This window comes from Anticarsia gemmatalis, chromosome 1 (genome assembly GCF_050436995.1).
Source record: "Anticarsia gemmatalis isolate Benzon Research Colony breed Stoneville strain chromosome 1, ilAntGemm2 primary, whole genome shotgun sequence".
NCBI lineage: Eukaryota > Metazoa > Arthropoda > Insecta > Lepidoptera > Erebidae > Anticarsia > Anticarsia gemmatalis.
In genome coordinates this window covers 4,437,394-4,459,606 of record NC_134745.1, presented here as the reverse complement: position 1 = coordinate 4,459,606, position 22,213 = coordinate 4,437,394, and the positions used below count along the sequence as shown (strand labels likewise).

Genomic DNA, 22,213 nt, shown 5'->3' with positions numbered 1-22,213 from the left:
GTCTGACATGGCAAGTTTAAAACACGTTATTAAAATAATCCCGTCTAATGAAGGCATGTATTGATTTGGGATAGGAGCTAAAGATACCCGACCAACAGTGCATGCATCTAATAGCGATACCAAAATAACAAGGTTTCAAGTATTTAGTTTTAAAAATAAATAAATAATGTTGCCACATGATAATAATTTACTATATTTGAAGGAAAATAAGACCCATTAGCTTTACAGATTCCTCTGAAGACTTAAGGTATATCATTCTAGGCAATCTATAAAACCGTCAAGAAACTGTTCTGTACATGTTTCTGTAGCGATACAAACCATGCGCGCATTGTAACGTCTTAGTCTTTAGTCTGTTCAAGGGTTCTTAGTACATAATTAATATACCAATATTGCTTTACTTTCATTTCTATGGCTTATACTATACACACCTACCATTAAATTAGTGCAGTAGGTTTATCTACAAAAATGAAATAGTAGTAAAGTGGATATTAATGAAATATTGGCCCAGTTTATTTTTATTTACACAGGAGTTTTGACTGCGTATACTGGTATCTCCACTTTTGACGTTTAAAATGTCATGTTAAATGACACTGACAAGCAGTTTTAGTGTACTTCTTCAGCATTTGAGGTTATTTTCACGGACGGTTGTAAATAAAGCCGATTGTGTTTGTTAAACTTTAATAAAGGATTTTAATTAAGATTGTGTCACAATGGCTGGACAAGGCCACCAGTTTCCGGGTAATTTCCAAGGCAATGCCGGCGGTATGAGGTCAGGATTTGGCACTGGACCGATGGGCGGTCAGATGCAGTCGATGCCCAACCAATTAGCAGGTAAAAATTACAAGTCTACTTACTAAGTGGTGTATTTCATAGCGCCAAGGACTAAGGCATCAAGCGCGAGAGAAGCCGAGTGCTGAGATAGAACTTTCATTGCGTTAAACTACTTTGACATAGACGTACATTTATTGCATCTGAAAATCTGTGTACATTGGTTGCTATATATGAGAACCAACAGTTGCTCATTTCGATGTTGCAAATATAAGGGCACTATACTATCTTACGCCTACTTACTTTTTAACACATTAACCAACTTGAGAGGTCATCATAATTCTTTGGTGACATTTTCATTCATTTCAACACGTTAGCCAGTAACTATGTTCTTTTCAAACCATATTTTGTTTAGCATTTTGACCATTGTGTCATTTTTACAGGAGTAATGGGAGGACCCATGGCGAACACCGGTGGTATGGTGGGAATGGGTAATCAGATGGTGCCACCATATGGAGCCACTATGCAAAACCAGATGGGCACTATGGGCATGGGGCCTCAGGTACTACAAACTGTATAGTGTAAAATTGACATTATTTATTAAGTAGAAGAATAAGAGAATAATGGAGAACACACATTTCACTTTGGAATGAATTTGGATGGAACGGAATGACATTTCGCTTTTCCGCTTTTTTCCGCTTTTTCCGCTTTTTTTTAAAAGACAACTCCCGCACTAAGAATTGCTCTTGTGTCGCGGGGACTTTTACAAACATACAAACAACGGACACAAAGCACAACCAGACCCGAAGCAATTATTTGTGGATCGCACAAATAATTGCTCCGTGTGGGAATCGAACCCACGACCTCCCGTTGCAGTGGTATCGGCGTGGCGAATTATTTTATTTTTATCTGATTGGTTTTGTGTTCAGGGCTTTGATAGTCAGTATTGTATATATATGTAATTATGTATGTTACTCTAGTGATATAATATTTAATGTGTCTGATAACTTGCACTTGACCTGATTCCTCTATTAAAAAAAATATAATGAACTGTCTATGAGACATTTATAAAATACACTTTCCTAATTATGATGATATTTTAATTTGCAGACTATGGGTGTAGTGGGGGGTGGCCCAGGAGCAGGTATGGGACCTCAAACAGTTCAACAAACAGGTACTATGTTGAACTTTCTTATTACATAAATATATTTTGCTTCTTTAAATCAATTGTTACCTACAGGTATTTGTATGCAGATAGTAAAAGTAGCTAGATAGTTGAATGTTTCTTATCATGTTTTAATCCCCTAAGGATAGTTAATTTCTCTACATTTATGTTATTTTTTGTTTATTTCAAATGCTTGTATTATTTAGATGTTTGCTATGGGAATGCCATACCATAATCATTTAAATGAATAACTAAAACCATACACTGGCTGTTGTCATTCTCATACACTTAATATGGCTATACTTTATAGTACATTATGCACCATGCCAAAATGAGTTACATACTGACTTCATGAATAAATAAAGACCTTAATTTGGTCATGCACAGTACAATATTTGTATTGTTCTCTACTCGAATCTAAACTACCCGCATGAGAATACAGCACTAAATGCTTAATTTAGTCCTAGGATTGTCTACCTTCACCTAATTCAAACATTCCATTTCATATTTGTAGGTGGTATGCAGGCAGGTGGTGCAGTGGTGTCAGCTGGAGCTGCTCCTCCACCCACGCAGCCAGCCGCGGCACAACCACCACAGAACAAGGAGTTTAATACTGCTTCATTGTGCAAGTTTGTTCTACAGTTTATAAGAGAACTAGCTTTTCATCATGGCTTATGACTTCTTTAGGATATACTAGCCGACTCGCGCAACTTCGCTTGCGTCACATAAGAGAGAAAGCGACAAAATTTTTGTAACATTTTTTACTGTAACTCTGTTCTTATTGGGCGTAGCGTGATAATATGTAGCCTATAGCCTTCCTCGATAAATGGACTATCTAACACTGAAAGATTTATTTTTCCTGAGATTAGCGCGATCAAACAAACAAACAAACAAACTTTTCAGCATTATTATATTAGTATAGATTTAAGTCATTTGTATGTCACAGTCATTGCACCGGTCAAAGGGTGAATTGTGCTAAAAGGTTATATCACCGTCTAACCTGACTAGACAGTTTATTTATTTCAATTTTACAGGTTTGGTCAGGAAACAGTACAAGATATCGTAAGCAGAACGCAAGATGTCTTTCAAACTTTAAAAGCTATACAAGTAAGTTGCTATGAACTGTTCCATGTGTGACAAAAATACTGTTTATAAAAACATCTAATAATAATTGACTTGTTTTAGCCTCCAAATGGTACACAACACGGTGAGAACGCGAGTAACGATAAGAAAGCAAAGATGCAAGAACAGCTCCGCACTATAAGACTGCTGTTTAAAAGACTGAGGCTCATTTACGAGAAATGCAATGAAACATGTCAGGTATGTTATGAACTTAATAATCAACTAATCTCTTAATATTAGGTTGGGAAAAAAGTCTTTTCGCATTATAGTATGTAATATGTATGAACTTGTAATAAAATCTGTTTGGCTTCAAGAATCACAAATGAGTACACGGTTCATTAGATTTCTTTCCGTGAGCTCGTGAGGTAGCCAAATATGTACGTGATTGTTTTTTTGTGATACTATATGCTTCCTAGAGCATAATTATGTTAAGTTTGATGTGGTGGTTTTTAATGAAAAAGTCTTCACGTTGGTTAAGTATCAATTATTTGGTAAACGCTGAAATTTTTATAGCATTATTGCTACAAGAGATTCATATTACTGTTATTTTCAGGGCATGGAGTACACTCACATGGAAAGTTTAATACCGTTGAAGGATGAAGCGGAAAACAAGGCGCTCGACGAGAGACGCAACACGGAATCATACAGATTAGCTTTAGAAGAGAACAGGGAACTTACAGAACAGGTAGGCTATAGTAATAATGAATGTGTATAAACGGAATATTATAGTCTGACAACTTAGAGCCCTTCTCTTATATTATCGTTTTTAAATCATTCTTATTGTTGTCAGGTGGTGCTGAAAAACAAGCAGCTGAAGGAAGTGATCACAAACCTCAGGACTATTATTTGGGAGATAAATGTCATGCTCACTATGAGAAGATCCTAAATTGTATTAAGTAGTTAGAATATTGTAGGTGTATGCTAATATTATAGTCTAATTGATAAAACCATGACCCGGGGCATATGGGACTGCGTGTTCCGCTCCAGGGAGGAAGCGGGGGTCTGTCGGGCTCTCCCGTCGGCTAGGCGTTCCGGCTTTAAATTTGGGCAAACCGACTAAAAACCTGACGGTGTTCCTCAACTCATAAAGTGGCGAGGTCGCGGTACCTCTAATCGGATACTCCGCGTCACCTAGGTAATCTAGGTTTGGTTCTTGAAAAAATATTATAATTGTGAGTCTCCCATCGTGTGTTTGTATTCCATTGTAAATATATTTAAGTGTTAATATAAGTATAAGTGTACCTATGTCGGAGGAATATAGCCGATGCCTATAGGTATGGCATATTTTCTACTTTGTTGTTTTATTTGTATACCTACTTAGCGTTCGCTTAAACCTAATATTCTTGATTCAAATTTTGATAGAATAAGACTTACTTGATGAGGTAAATAATCCTTACCTACTAGAATATGTGTGCCTTAATATGTGTTTTAGATAATAATACACTCTAGAAGTGTAGTCTTGGGTATTTAGGATGCAACAATAAATAAATATGAATCACATTATAAATAAATTACTTTACTTCAACAAGTTTCGTCGGTATTCTAGATAAAAAAATGGCAAACTGCTACGATTACATTGAGTTAATAAATAACATCAAATAAATAAAGCTAGTGGCAAGCTTTTTGAACAGTGAGTATTTTAAACTGGGGTTTAAACTTAAGTAGTTAACTTACAAACTAGGCTTGAGTACGTTAATCTATCTACGTTCGATCGGTTTAAGGATTTCGGTGTTGGCTTTCTTTTTCTTTTCGAGAAGTTTCTTTTCATAGGGACGGCGGTCTACGATTTCTTCGCTAGGTACAGGGATGTCGTCGGGCTGTGGTTGGTCGGCCTGTTCGGGTGTTTCCGGAGACGCTTCGAGTTCTTTCCCCGCGCTTCGGCCGGCAGGTATTTCATGGAAGGCCTCGGCTAAGTCCAGGTTGATTTCTTCGAGCGGTGTGTCCCCGGTCCTGATGTAGACCGGCACGTAGCCAGGAACAGCTGGCAGGTGCTGCCACTTGGGACGTGCCTCTGAAACACACATTGACGTAGGTTATGTATCGGTAATTACATTTTAAATCTATTTTTTACTTGACAGATTATAAGGTGTTAAGATATTGGAGAGGTCATTTACTCCGCACAAAGTTAAGCGTGAGAGTTTATTTTGTGTTTTTAATGGTTGCCTGCACTTTAACGAATAATTTGTAATAAACTGAGCACTTCCTTTTTTTTAAAAGCATAGCATTAAAAAAAATGCATTGCACAAAAAGTTAGGATCACCATATTTATCAAATATAAAATAAGTTTAGTAGGTACAATTTGCATTATCAGGTGACATTTCCGTAATATGTACATACAACTTGTAAAATATAGATAGAAACTTCTATTACATACTAATAACGAATGCCTAATTGACCGGGAGATAGCAAATGAACCGTTATAACAACTCATCTATCATCATAATTATAGGTTTATTATTACGCTCCATGTCCGCTATGTTAATTTCAATACATTCTCATATCGTGACATTACGATAATAGACTCCATTAATTTAACTAGCTTTCTGCCCACGTTTTCGTTCGATTGGAAAGACTTCAGTGGCGCGATACAGTCGGTGTTAAGGATTATTGAGGGTTTGATATTTAAAATATACTGGAATAATAGTTCATACGGCGCCCGTTATCATATTTTCATACAATATTTCTTAATACTACTGGTTAAAACGTACTTCTACGAGTGTGACAAACGTCGGTATACATGGTGTAGTTTTGCTTGAAAGAGTAACAAACTTTTGCGATCATGTAATATACTTAGTAGGTATATTAGTAGTATTTCTAGTTGTATGACATAAATTGTGAAACGGTGTGTGAAATTGTAGAGACGCCATAAGTTCTGGATTAAAATAATCGAAGGGTTATCGTGAGAAGTATGTTTAATATTTTCGTATGAGTGGTCTATAACTCTAGCCATTGACGTAGATGTCTGTACTGTTGATCTTCGAACTACAAACGTCAGTGATACAGACTGATACGGCATCATTAGCACAAGGTATGTTCACGTAAGATCAACCTATGACCTATAATTGTTGACGCGAATGAAAGTACCTACGTCAATCGTCGACGTCAGACGTCATATTTGATCCAGGACACTGAGTAGCATGTTATCTGAATAATACGTCTGGTATTTAACGGTCTGTCAATGTTCCAATGGCGTGCAATTTACGACGTCAATTACGATTTCAAAAACGATTTGTTATCGGGAATCTCTAACTTACTACCTATGGCCGTTTGACCACAAGTTGAGGAATATTAACAGACCCTTGCCCAGCAGTGTAGAACATTAAATGGGTTAATGTCTCTTTGTTGCTATATTCAGACACTCAAAGTTTGGTTTCGCTTTACTATATAGAGGTACATATAGTAGCTACATATCGTGCCTGAATATGGCCGTAAATTTTTGCGAAGGTGTCAAATAATAAGAACAAGAGATTTAGGGAAGTTTGCGAGTGATGAACTCCACACTACACTCCTTCTAAATCCTTTGTTTTTATTATTTTACAGTTTTTTCCGATACAAAGTTATGTGGCGTGTACCATAGTGGCGCATAGTACAGTTGTAAACCATGATTGTCGGAGTATCTATGCAATTACATGGAACCGGAGAGCACGGTCGCACTGCACGTCCCGATGGCATGCATCCGTGCATCGTAAATTTGCTAATATCTAGATAATAGCTAGGCCGGCAGCTTGTTTAGTCCGCTTTCCTTGTTACAGACTACAAAGGTTATTCACCTTATTTAGAACAAATGCTGAAAGGCTATAAAAGCGATCAGCAATTCTAATTTGTTTTTGCGGAGAGATCTTTGTAAGATTAGCTCGTGTTGTTAGGTTGTTCTAGTTATATAGGGTATCTAAAATGTCTAATTTATCTGTGAATGCGGTACAGGATATCTTACCGGACAAAATTATAAGGTTCTGTTTTGTATCGGAGTCGCTCAGTCAGATTATTTTAGGTCAATGGAAGTAAATGATTTTTGATAAATCAGACAATAGTCGTTGCTCGCAAACATAAAAAGTCAAAAAGACTACGTCCTTCAAGTATGTTAAAATATAGCTTAGAGGTCTCATAGGTCACCTCTAGCAACAAAACAAAATTGCATGCAAAGGCAGTTTCTATTACATCACGTATGATGTTTTGATGTTTTGTTTGTCTACTTTCACCAGTGATAAGAAACTTTCCTGTAGAAGATAGATACAGAGTGCACAATGTCACGTGTGCAGCGTGTGGCGAACTGGCGATGCGTAAGGGTCACCGTGTGTTCCACTTGATCACTTGGACGATTGACGCACACATTTGATTTGTTATACCTATCTATGTTAGTCTTTGTATCATTGCACCCGTGCATAGGGGACTAGATTCAATCAGACGTATTGCCATTAGACTGACAGCGAATATTCTTTTATTAGTACTAGCTCATGTCTATGGCTTCGGCCGGTCATTCCGCTGTAAGTAAGTAATTGAATATTTACTATTGTGTTATTATTTGGCCTTTCGTATACCCTATTTCCTTACACAGTTTAATCTACATGGCTTTGAAACCATTCGAAGAACGACAAGCTAACTCTATTTATTTTGATATTTGTAACATTATTATGGACTTGATAACATTTCTGAAGTTAGATTAACAACTTATTAGTGACTCTGTCGCTCTAATTAAGGCTTCTAGGAGCTGGTTTTATCTATATAGCTCGTTCCCATGATTATGTCTATGTGTCTATTGCCTGTAACCGGACGAGCTATATAAGGAACGAGCTAAAAATAAACGTCTTATAATTGTCTTAACGTCCATAAATTATTTTTTAAAAAGCAAAATAAATGTTTTTTGTAGCTGTACCTATCAGGAGTTATGTTTTGGTATTCGTTGGGAATAGATCAGGTTACTAATTTTGAGATACGTTTGAGTGGTATTCGTTCGGAATAGAAATTCACTGGGATAATTAACTAAGTAATACCAGTGGTATTAGTTTTTTGGTATTAAATAGCTCGCTAAAACGTAGTTTTGTCGTCTTCATAAAAGTGGAGTAGTAGGAGTTGTGTACAATCCTCTGTAAACAATGCAACATGGATGTCATTTCGAAGTAGCTATGTAGAGTCTGATTTAAGCAAACAAAATATTCGTGCCGACAACCAACAGGTTCCGAGTATTTGCGTGATACTTTTGAATATAATAACCGCTTGTGAATTGTGTTTAAACTGTTCTCAAAACCGACAAACATATTCGTTCATATATTATTATACCTATCCTATTTAATAGTTACGATCAGTAAACTTCAAATTACCAACATTACCCTGAATACGATACAGGTACTAACATTTTACGATTTTAGATGTAAACTTTTACAAATCTTATTTGAACTCAAGAACTGCATTTCCGACAGTCTGTTGTTCCTTCTCTCAAAACTACATACGAGAGCCGACTGTGTCTAAAACCGTTAAAATTAAAATGCCTTTTTGATTACCTTCACACTTTTCTAACAACTTCCAGTTTGCTTGTGTCGGCGGCGAGATGTTGATGTGAATGTATGACCACACCGGCTTTCTAACGGTCGAACCATCCGACTCAAGGCTGACTTTTTGCTTGTCAAAACGCTAACTGTACCTGCCTCATTTGTCCAGTGCGCCTCACCTATTTATTACCCAGTTTTATCGATTTTGCTCTCAAAACCGCCTCTGATAAGAGTTATATTACAACGTGCCCTACATACATACATACAAGTGAAGGTGTCTACCGACGCTTTTTAACTTTGGTGTTCGACCCAGTTTCAATATCCGAACTCGGTAAAATTGTCTTATTAGTTTTTTGCGTTGGACCACTTTAGGCAGTTAGTTACCGTACTTATCATGTACATGCACATGTGTTATTGAACTTTTCCTTGTTATTGTAAACGGTTGGTGTTGTATTATCGGTCTCGTAAATAAATAGACCGAAAACAACTCGGCTAAGACGCAGAATGTCTTGAACTTAGGTATCAGAGGCGGTCAACACATGATCATATTGCGCACTACAATTTTACAGATAGGGCAAAAAGTAAGACAATTAAAGACAGCAAGTAATTATAATTGTCTATGCTCAATTCTTTTTAAATCCGAAACGACACGCGAACACACCATTAATAATTTTGAATAATAGAAACTTAGAAAACTGTTCGTTCCTAATCTTAGTCATGTATTGTAACATCACTTTTACTTTTACAGATGTTGCTCTGAAAATTACATAATTGAATTAAAAACGGGGTTTTTTTACAACGAAGAAAAATGAAAACATTCAATATTCAATTCCAACGATAAACTAATAATGTTCCATCTTACTACGCTATTGCGATTTTACACAATTAAGTATATTGACTTTTGTTTTAAGTCTATAATGACTCGAAAAAAATTGTGTTTTATTTTAAAAAGAAAGCAGAGTATTAGCAACGGCATACTTTCTTACATAGTCAAACAATCTTCGCCACAGTTCGGCTACTTTCAGCACCTACCCACATAAAACTACAGTTATTTTATTTAATTAAATCGTTAGCAGTGAAATGCAACGAGTCTTGATAATATTACTAAGAAAGTAGGTCATTGAAGAGTCAAGCCACAGCGTTTCTTATCTATTTAAGTCTAAACAACTTTGAACAAACGGCGACAATCCTGTCTGCGCTTAATTAGTGATTATATATTATAGCGGTTATAGATCTTTTGTGAGCTAAATTATAACAGTTTGATTGATAGTTCGCTACGCTTATTATAACATTAGTTCTTAATAGATTGAAATCGCTGTCAAATTGATCCATCAATTATTTTTTAACGGCTACACGATTCCATTATTTATAAGATCGAGTGTAGTTTTTTTTAAACTATAATAGTAACTAAACTTTCTTAAATATTTCAAGCTCTGATGTCAATATCAAGTACTTAGTAACTTTAACGCAAGACATCGAAAAGCTGATAACTCATGTATCACCTAAGAAAGTGTTATAAAAGCATGAAAATCAGTCACTGGAACACCATCAACTAACACTAGGTGATGTTATCAAAATAACAGCCATTATAAGCGGTTAATTTCTAGAACAATTATAACATCTTTTACTAGGAAAATGGCTGATGATAAAAGCTTTTTAATCGCGTCGAGGAGCGTAATGTAAGAAGTCATTGTCCTGTCCAGTGGTGTGTAACCCAACCAGAGTCGGGTCGGGCCAATCGTGTTTGTTTTTGCATTATTATAAAATTCCTTCCATAAAAGACTCGAGTATCTCACTACTGCTATGTACACAATCCAATGCCTTCCAAGTTTTTATCCAAGTAAGCTTTGTTAAAGCTTTCCCAGAATTGGATGAGTAGGCAATATTTTCGCCGATATTACGCCTTCACGGTGAGATCAATTAAGTTTTTTGTAGTCCGATCCTCACTTTGTTTGAAGAAGTAGTTATAGTATTATACCTTTAGTAGGTACTTATTCTTTCCCGGAATTATCAAGCTTTAACCGATGATATCATTTTCTTTAGGTTGGATTAAAACAAAAAGTGGTTGTGTAAAAAAGACGTGAGTTATGATGACTAATCGACGTGTTATGAGATAATGTTGTACTAAACGTTTAAATTATATTCATATTAATTCACAGATGAGCTTTAAGTTTTTATGATGTTTATTTGATTTATCTTATTGTTTGTTACAAGATCTTGAAGGGTATTAATTAGTAACAAAAATATAAAATCAATTTGTGTTTAATTAACATTTGAAATACAAATAAGGATATTTGGTTAGGCAATCAAGAAGCGATGAATTTGGCAAGGTTCTTTAACAATTCCTGTTGAGTAAAACACTAAAATTAAACTATGAGATAAAGGTGTGTACTGAATACGGACGAGTCTAACTTGTTCGTAAAAGATCATAGATTGCTCAGGTGTTGCGTCTGCTGCATTCCATTGGCATCAAGCCGCTTGAATCCATCGTTAAGTCCTGTTAATTTTAACTTTATTCATTCAACCCAATAAAAACGGCTTTGAATTCAAATGTGGCCATGTTTTTCAACAGTCTATACCTATTTCGAACAATGCAGTTATTTAATTTTGAAAATAATTGGCTCAGTGTGAATCTATGGTGTTTCTTTTAATTGACGAGTTCAATTATGTCTGTAATTATTATATCTACTAAAGGTTAAGGTATCGTGTAGGTAGTTGGTACTTGCTGCATATACAATTTTGGAAGTTCAACTCAATGTTAGTACTTAATAATTGCGCTGATCGTGACTTACGTGTTAGCTCATTGCATTTTTTTCGGCAAAACGTTATTAATTAATTAAAATAGAGTTTAATTAAAATAAATTGTATAACTGAATACGCAGTTACAAAACGTTTACAACTCAATTATGTAAAATTGGCCAAACGTTACGGTACATACTCTTCACTTAACGAGACCAATTACCGTTTCAAATAAGGTGTCAGATTGGAATTTTTGAAACTAATTATGATTAAAGAAAAAAAGATTACATCCTCTAAATTTAGAGTTATGTAGTTACAGCTTCAGCTTGAAAACGTACATGATTTTTTCACATTCTAGTGAATAAACGTTGAAAATAAACTTTAAAAAATAAAGACCCTTTATTTTTTATTATAATTCAGGTATGAATATAGTCTCTAATTGAATCTTGAAAAAAGAACATAAGAATCAGGCTCACGATCGCGGAAAAGGATCACCGTGTCACGATTTGGCCCACACCCGACATCTCCGTGACTCAAACTATGAATAACTTTGATAAAACGCAATAATTAACGTCTTATATGTTTTTGTTTTAGCACTTTATTCTATAGAAGCTTTTTTGCTCCGTGTCGATTACGGCCTATCGTAAAAAATATATTATGTTTTAAAACATGATTTATGATTCCGTAATCGTGTGTAATTGGTCTTACATTGTATGTTAGAACTTAATAGGCTATTAAAATAAATTGATTTGCGTTAAACAAACATGAAAATCGACAATGTAATGTTGAAAGTAGATCGTTAAAATTTTCACATATAACAAAAAAAAATCTCAATATACAAAAAAAACTCACTTAAATTTAATTTAAAATCAATTAGTAATAAAATAATTAAACGTAAAATACTCACCAATGAGAACACAGTAAAACACACAAAGAACAATCAGTGATTTGTACATTTTGATACAATAATATTTGATATGATTTTATTCGCGTATACGTCTGATAGCGCGACGAGTTAGTTCGAGTGCGGGCTAGCGAGTGATGCGCGCACGCTACATAACCGGAATAAAAGGACTTAGGACCTGCACACACTGGCAATCGTCACTTGCACTACATAACACTAGATCACTTTGCACTTCATTGTTTACGAGAAAGTTCGTGTAACTTTCACGGGCCTTACAAACTTACTTCAGTATAATGAGTGTTTAGAGTGAAAAGTTAAGTTAAATAGCGTAAACATTACATTGCGCTAATGTTGAAATACTTATTTATTTACAAATTTATAATATTATTTCGAACTTCCCAATAACATCGGAGAAATTTAACTATCTCATTACATATTGGGTTATATTTTGGTTTTAATGTTAGCTGTTAATTAGTTCGTGTTTTAAATCATGCTCATCTTGGCGTGTGCAAATTTTCCAACATGCACGTGCTACCTAATAGATAGATAGACCCTGAAAATTATAACATTTATCACATTCAAAGTAAAGCGAGAAGTACAGATAAAGGCTCGTTTCTTCTTATTTATTTTTTAAACTACTAATGTTTCCGAGGCACATTTTAGCGATAGTTTATCTATTCAAAATATTTTTTATATAAGTTTAAATGCTATTGAATATATAAACTACCGCTAAATATACCTCAGAAACCTGGGTAAGTTGAGTCGAGCATATGAATCTACGATCATCGCCTGTCCATCATCATCACCATGTTTTTTTCAAAAAACCTTAATCTATTGTTTTTTTTAGTTTAGCGAAATATGAATTATACGCGTATGCTCTCTAAAATGTTTGACTCTAAATAAATCCATAAAACTATTTTTTAAGAAAAAATATGCTATTTATTAACTCTTCTCATTGTAGGTAGTCATCTTTGTTATTTTGGTTAATTCCCAGAATGCAATTTGTAACTGAGTAGGTAAACATATTTTCGAGTTGTTATCTTAAATAATGGCTGGACCTTTGATACCTATTGCCAATCAAAACATAATATTTGTATCGCATTAGGTATTTTTTAGTGCGCGTAATTAATTGTTATATATAGAGCATAATACATAATATCCCCTTTTAAATAATTTAATAGAATAATTAGCGTTAATTAACTAGGTCCTATATATTTAAATTAATTTTATGGACTTTTTAGCAGTTAACTCGAGTCTGCCAGCTTACTCTTGACAGAATTGAATTCGAATTCGATTGTAGGTATCACGTTCGAGGTAATGTCAAATCGAGCTAGATTATTTTCATTTTTAACTAGTGTTTAATCACACGCTAGTTCGTAATTTAAAAGCACAATTCGAAAACATGATACGATAATAAACTTTTTCATATTTTGTTTTTTTTTCTCATACAAATACTGGTCTTAACGTCTAAGAAATATTATAGTAAAAGAAAGCAGGTAGATTCAAGCAAGTATTTAAGCGTCAGCGTTTTTGAAAAATAAAAGCTCTCAGTAATTTTCCCATCCTAGACGTAACACATTTCCCGGTAGAATCTAATCTGACAAATTATACAGGAAATCCTGCCTGCTTCATGACAGTAAAATATGATTAAAACATGAATTAATTACGCATTTAATTTTAATACCAACATTTCTTTAATCTCTCGTTATAAAATCTGATATTCCTGTATCTGTGAAGAAATAAATCAAGAAAAATTCTTTACATAATACTTTTCCTGATGAAGCTTGTAAAAGCCTGTACTCTCACGTTATGTGCCGTTATTAGTCCAAGTTGCGTGCGCGGAACATGGTTCAAACATAAATCATGAATGTACAAGATTGCTGCAGCATGTGCTTCTTGGTAAAACAACTCATTACTAACCGAAGCAAGATTTAAATCTTACTTCCACAGTGTTTGTGCGGGGAAATTTTACTATTCATGAGTAGGTTTACCATTTATTTGAACGACTATAGTCTTGTTATTACATTCGTATTAGGCTCTATTTGGTTATTAATCACTACATATTTGATTTGTGTTCTTTTTCGCGCAAGAAGTGAATGCTGCGAATCACTTAGTTTTCCAAAAGGCTAAGTGATTAAAAAGATTTTGTGTTAAAAGATGTTGTGTTATCCTTTCCTCTTACTAGGGAGAGACACTTGGCTAACAGAGCGATATTAATGGGTTAAAATTTAATAGGAAGATTAGCTGAAATATGATAATAAGTTAAAGATGCCAAAAAAATGGCGCACAGGTATCCACATTCAAGTAGATCAATGTTTAACAGATCTGCTAGTAACGAAAAATAGTGTAATTTTTTTATTAAAACTGCCAGCATGACTTTAATTTCAGTTACCTATAAAGATAACTGAGTGACTAATATACCAATGCTTAAATAAAGTTCATTACTCACGCACTTAATGTAAACATTGTTCTGATATCAATTTGGAAATAACGGTTGATAAATTAAGAAACGTATATATTCTTGTCTCTAGGTTTTCCCCTAGGACAATCTGAGTATTGACGGAAGTCAAAGGTCTTATGGAACTTTTCAGTAGCTTAACTTTTAACTCTAACGTGTTTAGTATCATTAAACTACTATTTTTGTAACAAATACTCAATTTTAACAAATAATTCTATATTAGGTAAATGTATGGACACTAAGGTTTGTTTTTCCCTTCCAGATATTTGTTACTACAGAAAAACTTACACTAATTAAAGAACCAGGAAATTATAAAACGAACAACTTAATCTACACTTAATATAATAAAGCTGAAGAGTTTGTTTGTTTGTTTGTTTGTTTGAACGCGCTAATCTCAGGAACTACTGATCCGATTTGAAAAATTCTTTCAGTGTTAGATAGCCCATTTATCGAGGAAGGCTATAGGCTATATAACATCACGCTACGGTCATTAGGAGCGGAGTAGCAACGAAAAATGTTACAAAAACGGGGAAAATTTTGACCCATTCTCTTAGGTGACGCAAGCGAAGTTGCGCGGGTCAGCTAGTATATCATATTTGTTATAATCGATATAACTCCTTATTCGATGCGGAAAATTATTAGTTATCGATTCCCGAATGTCCTAATACAGATCCGATATCATGGTGTCTATTTGATAATTTCCTAAGCCACAGAAAAGCGGGCAATTCAAGTTTATTAGCGTAAATATTATTATATACTGTGTTAGCTTTTTACCGCGACTCCGACCACGACAGTTAATTATATTATGTTATATGTATAGCATTAAAACTTAGATTTTAAATTATAACTGCTTCATCCTGTTTGGACTTTTAGCGTTTGAGCGTTGAAAATGCTTAACTATTTATTTAACTTATCATGTGTTAAGAAGGAAAATAATTATAATTATATATTTTTAATGCATATAGAGTTTAAGTTTATTTTTTCCTTACTAGTTAATAAGCTTGGTAATATCTGGGTATGTTTTCTTTGCGAGTGAAAGCTATAAACTGAAACAGAACCAAAACTGATTTTAGGGTTCATTATCTTTTACATTTGTTGTTTTACTGTTTTTTAAGCGGAGACACACACACACACACATACACAATAATATTATGCTGCAAGGGTTCTATCAAAATATTCGGACCACTCAAAATGTAAGCTTTCTTTAATAAATCATAACAACAAACAGACAAAGTGATATCGTAATAATAATATTAGTATAGATCTAACACTGGGTTTTACAACGAAACCTGAAAGCACGTGAAAGTCAACATAAACAGTTAACTTTCTGCTTTTCTCACATAAAATATCACCATTGAAACATGACCATAACAACCGTTGTAGAAATAATATCGTTTTACGATTGCTATTTATAAGATAGGCTGGGCCACTGTTATATTTATATAACCTATGAATGTATTTTAGAGTCGAAAAGAATTCTAGAAATCTCAAAGTTATGAATAAGATTCTGTCCTATTGCTGGCCGAGGGTGTTCTCTTGAGAAATGAGTGACAGTTTGGCTGCTCAATAACATGAAGTAGGTGCGGGTTGCGGGCCTTGTGGTCCTTTTTGAACCTTTTAAGGTATGATCTGATATGCAAAGTTTTCTACCTGTTATCTATAGTATAATTTTATGAATTTACAAAGTTTTTGACTGTCTCCATCCTAGTGTTAGGATGGATATCGGAGTCGGGCAAGCTGCTATTGAATGTTTCGAATATCGGTTTGTATATTTTTGGAAGTGTACACTGCAGTTCACCTACAAATAATGACGGCATTTGACTCGCCCTTTATTATATCAACCTTCGGTTGTAAAAGGCATGATTATCAGAAATAAATAAATAAATAAAGAACAAAGTTGTTGATTGGTACCATTGTACTTGAAATACAAATGCCACTACACGTGCAATTGTAGCGGTTTAAATGGGCCAGTTTGCAAAATATGTAATTAGGATTCGAAACAAAATAGTGAAATGTTACACGATGTAACCAGTTGCTTCCCATTTAACTTACTGATAATAATATATGAAGGGATCTTCAACTATGTGTTTCTAAAGGTCAACATTGTTCTACAAATTGGGCTTCTTATTTCGCCGCAAGGAACTAAAGCTTGTTACTGTTAAATCGTTCAGACTCTCAGCTCTATTAACGACTACTGCCTTAATTTTATTTTTATGGAACCTACAGTGCAAATTAATTATAATAAGCACAAGAACTACATCTGGATAAGGTGAGACCAAGCTTTCTTGACTGATTATTAGTCATTCAGTCTAGTGGGTAGACATATTGAAAAAAACGTGGGTATATTTATAGCGCTGTATTAGCACAATCTTATTGACTGCTATAACAAGGGATTACTATAGCAGTGTCATGTTGAAGCTCGTAAACAATAAATAATGATGAAATTATAAAATAATATACGAGCAGGGAACAACTTATTGTTTAGAAAATACTCAACGTTATTCAGATGCTATAATAATATAGTGTTTTTATAGATGCAATTCAACATATTCTCTAGAGAACAATGACAATCTAATCTATTTTCATTATGAGCGAATCCTGGAACAATATGCCATACAGTATTAATTTTGACATCCTTTCATACTATTTCGCACTGTGTATGTTCGTTTGTCACACTTTCGTGGGTAAACCACTGAACCAATTAAGCTTAAGTTATCGCGCTATCATAATTCTATCCCAATTTATTTCATTAAAAATCTTTAAGTCAACCGAACCATGAAACTGCATTTTTATAACGTCTCAATTTTGCGACGGATTGGAAAAATGTTTATATGAAGAAAAATAGTTATTGCAATATAAAATAAATAAATTATGATACTATAAATATCTTCTATGGCGTATATTAATTAATATGCAAAATTCGTGATCTTCGTTTTACGTTGTTAATTGAATTTAAGAATTCTAGCTCTATTTGTTGCGCAGAATCAGTCTACCCGGATATTCAATTAAACGCTCGACATAGCTGACTTAATCGTTCAATTATGTTGTGGAATTTGAGGATTAGAAAAATATGCAGATAGAAATCTTTAAAGGAATAGGAATATAGGTTACCATTGCGAGTTGGTAAATCTTAGGTTATACCGGAAAATCTTAGGATTTACCACCGTTCGGGCTTTTACAGTAACATATAAATGTCATTTTTAGCAACTACTTTTTTCAAACGTTTCCGTCAAATAAGTGTAAAACAATATGTTCTTATTGTGGTACGAAATTTTGTTAAATAACCATACTTTACTGGAATATTTATACAAAGTCAAATTTAAAAGCATCGAGACGACAAAAAATTACAATTAACCACCCTCAACATAATACAGAAGCGTTAACCATCCAGTGTTTGAAAGATCCCTATGCGTCAGAGAGATATAAAATGATATAAAACTTGAATAGATCGCTATCGTGGGCCCAGCCAACACAAACTGCTTCACGAACCGTTGTAGTCCGGTATGGTGGTCGGTCAGTGCGCACCGACGACGGTCAATGATCGCAGCGCGGCCGCAGGTCGACGCACCTGCCCCCGGCCTTGCTCGGCCTTCTGATGCAACCCTCATAACCCTTGTTTTACAAGGCTATTTTAGAACCTTAAAATATTAATTTATTTTATATTTTTACTAGCTGATCCGCGCAACTTCGTTTGCGTCACATAAGAGAGAATGGGTCATAATATTCCCCCGTTTTTGTAACATTTTTCGTTGCTACTCCGCTCCTAATGGCCGCAGCGTAATGATCTGTTATATAGCCTAAAGCCTTCCTCGATAAATGGTCTATTCAACACAAAAATAATTTTTCAATTCGAACCAGTAGTTCCTGAGATAAGCGCGTTCAAACAAACAAACATATATTAGTATAGATTATGATAAGACTAAATTTTTAGTTTGGGCGTATCGCTACACTAAAAGATGACTGTTAAATTTTGAAATTGAAAGTTTCCTCAACCTATACTTGGCCAATATGGCTCTATCTTATTTTAAATAGAGACCCGCGGTCAGAGGGACGGTATTGGTTTAATATATAATATTCTGTGTACTCATTGCTTATACAGAATTCCAATTGTTCCTCTAACGAAAATGAAACGTGTAAGCTACTTTTCTAAGCACTGCAACATTAATAAACTAATTTAATAACAATGTACAAGATTGCTGATAATCACTTCCTCGTAGTAATTGACACGAGGAACATTTCATTATCAAAGAATTTTATCGATTATTGGAAAACCACATTTTCATTGATCAATCGACTAGTGAGCGATAATAGGATCCGCAAAGTGTTCTATACATTAAACACTATTACACATTCTTCTAATAAATAAATAAATAAATAAATATTTTGGGACAATTCACACACGGTCATTTGATTCCAAACTAAACAGAGCTTGTACTATGGTAACCAAATAACTGATAAACATACTTATATACTTCTAAATACATACTTATACAGGGTGTCCCAAAACTCAACGATAATCTGAGACAGGATGAAAGGCCAAGTCATACCGGCTATAGGAAAAATAAAAAAAAAATCCATATCACTTAGTTCAGCAATAATAGACACTTTTCAAAAAAGTTGAAAATCCACACCCTTGGTCGCATTTTCAAGTCCTGTGATCACCAATGTCACAATTTCGCTGTGTTTTTTTGAATTTCGTGATCTTAATTAAATATGCTATTAATCGTATAACAAATTAATGCACAAAACATTGTTAATTTAATAAAAAAAGTTAAGTTTTAGTGAGTCATCTTTCTCAAAAATATCGTTAGTCAACTTTGACGGTTCATACTGAAAAAAAAATGTACTACACTACCCTTGGCAAGTTATTTCAAAAGTTGGCGCATTTAATCAAGATTTCAAAATAGTATAACACTTGCCACTTTTCTTGCCATTAAAAATGTTATTTTTATTTAAACGAAGAGTATCGTCGCAAATGGATCGGACGCAGTGGTACAATACCTCTAGCATGAATTCAGGCTCTGCAACGCCTTACAAAAGACCTTTGCACCAGTCAATCAAAATTCCTTGCATTTATTTCCTCTGACGCTGTGTCAATTTTCTGGCGAAGTTCTGATAGATTTTGTATTGATTTTGAATAGACTTTTTCTTTTATGCATTCCCAGTAAAAAATATCTACTAGATTTAGATCGGCGGAACGAGGATGCCATAAAATTGTACCACTGCGTCCGATCCATTTGCGACGATACTCTTCGTTTAAATAAAAATAACATTTTTAATGGCAAGAAAAGTGGCAAGTGTTATACTATTTTGAAATCTTGATTAAATGCGCCAACTTTTGAAATAACTTGCCAAGGGTAGTGTAGTACATTTTTTTTTCAGTATGAACCGTCAAAGTTGACTAACGATATTTTTGAGAAAGATGACTCACTAAAACTTAACTTTTTTTATTAAATTAACAATGTTTTGTGCATTAATTTGTTATACGATTAATAGCATATTTAATTAAGATCACGAAATTCAAAAAAACACAGCGAAATTGTGACATTGGTGATCACAGGACTTGAAAATGCGACCAAGGGTGTGGATTTTCAACTTTTTTGAAAAGTGTCTATTATTGCTGAACTAAGTGATATGGAATTTTTTTTTTATTTTTCCTATAGCCGGTATGACTTGGCCTTTCATCCTGTCTCAGATTATCGTTGAGTTTTGGGACACCCTGTATAGATACATTAACATCCAGGCTCAGAACAAATACTCGTGCTCATCACACAAAGATTTGTTCCGGGTGGGATTCGAACCCACCACACGTGGCGCTACGGTTGTTGCGGCAAGGCGACCGCTTAAACCACTGCGCCAAACGTGCAGTTTGATGAGTTTGATGATGTTTTGTTCGTGATGTTTGAGTTTGCAATATTTGGTATAAGATTTTCATATTATTTCTTCATCAACCGTTCGTATTTTTTTTAAACCATACCTATGTTTGTGCTCGTCCGATACTCACAGAACAAAATAAAGGTCTACAAACATTTCTGTTCCTTTACCAAATTCCATTACGGAGAACGAGAGTAAGCGTTAGATATATTGTCAGTATTTATTTAAATACAATAAGATACTCAAAGTAGTCTTATTATAAAGGTGTAAAGTGTTCAACAGTTAAGATCAAATGCGAAAACAAAGCAATTATTATTAATCGGAAGGACGAGGTAAGGACACAGACGTGTTCAGGCGAAGGTTGATGTTATTAAGCTTATTTAAAAATATATACAAAATAAACGAGAAAGCAATCATACAAAATATTGATTAAAGAGTATTCGAGAATATCGCCCCATTTTGGTGTGTCTTTAACCAGACCTTTTGATTTGTGAAAACTATTTTGAAAGCTTGTCGGCCCTGACTGACATTTAGAATTTTTCGTAGTAGGCAAGCGCGAATAAAGGAGTACCACATTGAAATCAACGTATTGCACAGCGTGATCAATATTACCTTTTACGCCCACGGGGGAAAATCTTTTTCAAGAAATGTTACTCCATATTTTTTAATACATCTTTGTATCAGCATTGTTTACAAATTACGATCATCATTATCTCTGAAATACTTAATATTCTGCTGCTGGAACTAGGAGTTACGACTACTTGGGACCCCTAATTTCTTCAGCACAAAAATCAGAACCGGAAACTACATAGTCTACACAAACTACATTTTAAAATGAAGTAAAGCAAATCAGTAATAAGTTATTACACAAATCGGAAAACGAAAAATACTTAAATATGTATAAAAGCTCTTTAACGAGCCATTATTCCGCCGGTGTACACTAAATCCGTAAAGCAAACATGTTTTTATACAGAACAAACAATACATTATTGATACCGTGCGTCGTAAAATTTAATTTTATTTAGAAGAATGCAATTCATCTGTCTGGATGTAACGGCTCTATAGATAGCAATGAGCTTAAAGGTGAAGGCTTCCAGTTATCAAAGTACAATGTTACTGGAAACCATTTAACGGATGTGTTTGTTTGAATAGAATGACAGATTTGATGGAAGCTTGATGCTGTATTTTTATTGCGTAAATACACACAGAAGTTGGTAAGTCGTTGTAGACAGTTCAAAGGTTTTTTTACTTATAGCGTAGTGGTAATTAAAAGTGGTCATCTCGCTGCAATAACCAAAGTACCGCGTGTTTTAGGACAAATATTTGTGTGATGAGCACGAGTATCTTTTCTATATAAATATGTATTAATAAGTATTTAAGTATGCTTATCACTTACCTGCTTACCGTAGTACAAGCTTTGCTTAGTTTGAAATCAGATGACCGTGTGTGAGTGGTCCAATAATATTTATTTATATATGATTGAGACATGGTAGCAACAGACCTTTTAACAAATTCAGATTTTCCTTTCAAGCAGAGCAGCATTAAAAAACTACACAAACTTTGACATTAAACATCGGTCTGCTGAGAATAGCATTTGTTCCACTGCACTGTTCTTAATTACCGTGTATCTCTCGATTTTTGAAAATGCAGATTTGTTTTTTCTCGGTCTGATTGCGAACAAATAACTGTTTTTACAC

The 22,213-nt window shown here is 34.3% G+C and overlaps 2 protein-coding genes across 2 annotated transcripts; one reads left to right on the top strand and one right to left on the bottom strand.

Annotated features, from left to right (window-relative positions):
- Positions 1-596: 596 nt before the first annotated feature.
- Positions 597-4,346, top strand: MED30 (Mediator complex subunit 30). Its single transcript, XM_076113548.1, has 8 exons — positions 597-831; positions 1,212-1,330; positions 1,879-1,942; positions 2,448-2,562; positions 2,968-3,040; positions 3,119-3,253; positions 3,609-3,740; positions 3,846-4,346. Exons 1-8 carry the CDS (start codon positions 711-713, stop codon positions 3,939-3,941), a joined length of 855 nt encoding a protein of 284 aa, XP_075969663.1. The 5' UTR covers positions 597-710; the 3' UTR covers positions 3,942-4,346.
- A 204-nt stretch (positions 4,347-4,550) lies between these two features.
- Positions 4,551-12,350, bottom strand: LOC142972495 (uncharacterized). The gene is made up of 2 exons (XM_076113697.1): positions 12,188-12,350; positions 4,551-5,066 (listed from the first exon to the last, which is right to left on the bottom strand). The coding sequence occupies exons 1-2, from the start codon at positions 12,234-12,236 to the stop codon at positions 4,753-4,755; spliced, it is 363 nt and encodes a 120-aa protein (XP_075969812.1). The 5' UTR covers positions 12,237-12,350; the 3' UTR covers positions 4,551-4,752.
- Positions 12,351-22,213: the final 9,863 nt, after the last annotated feature.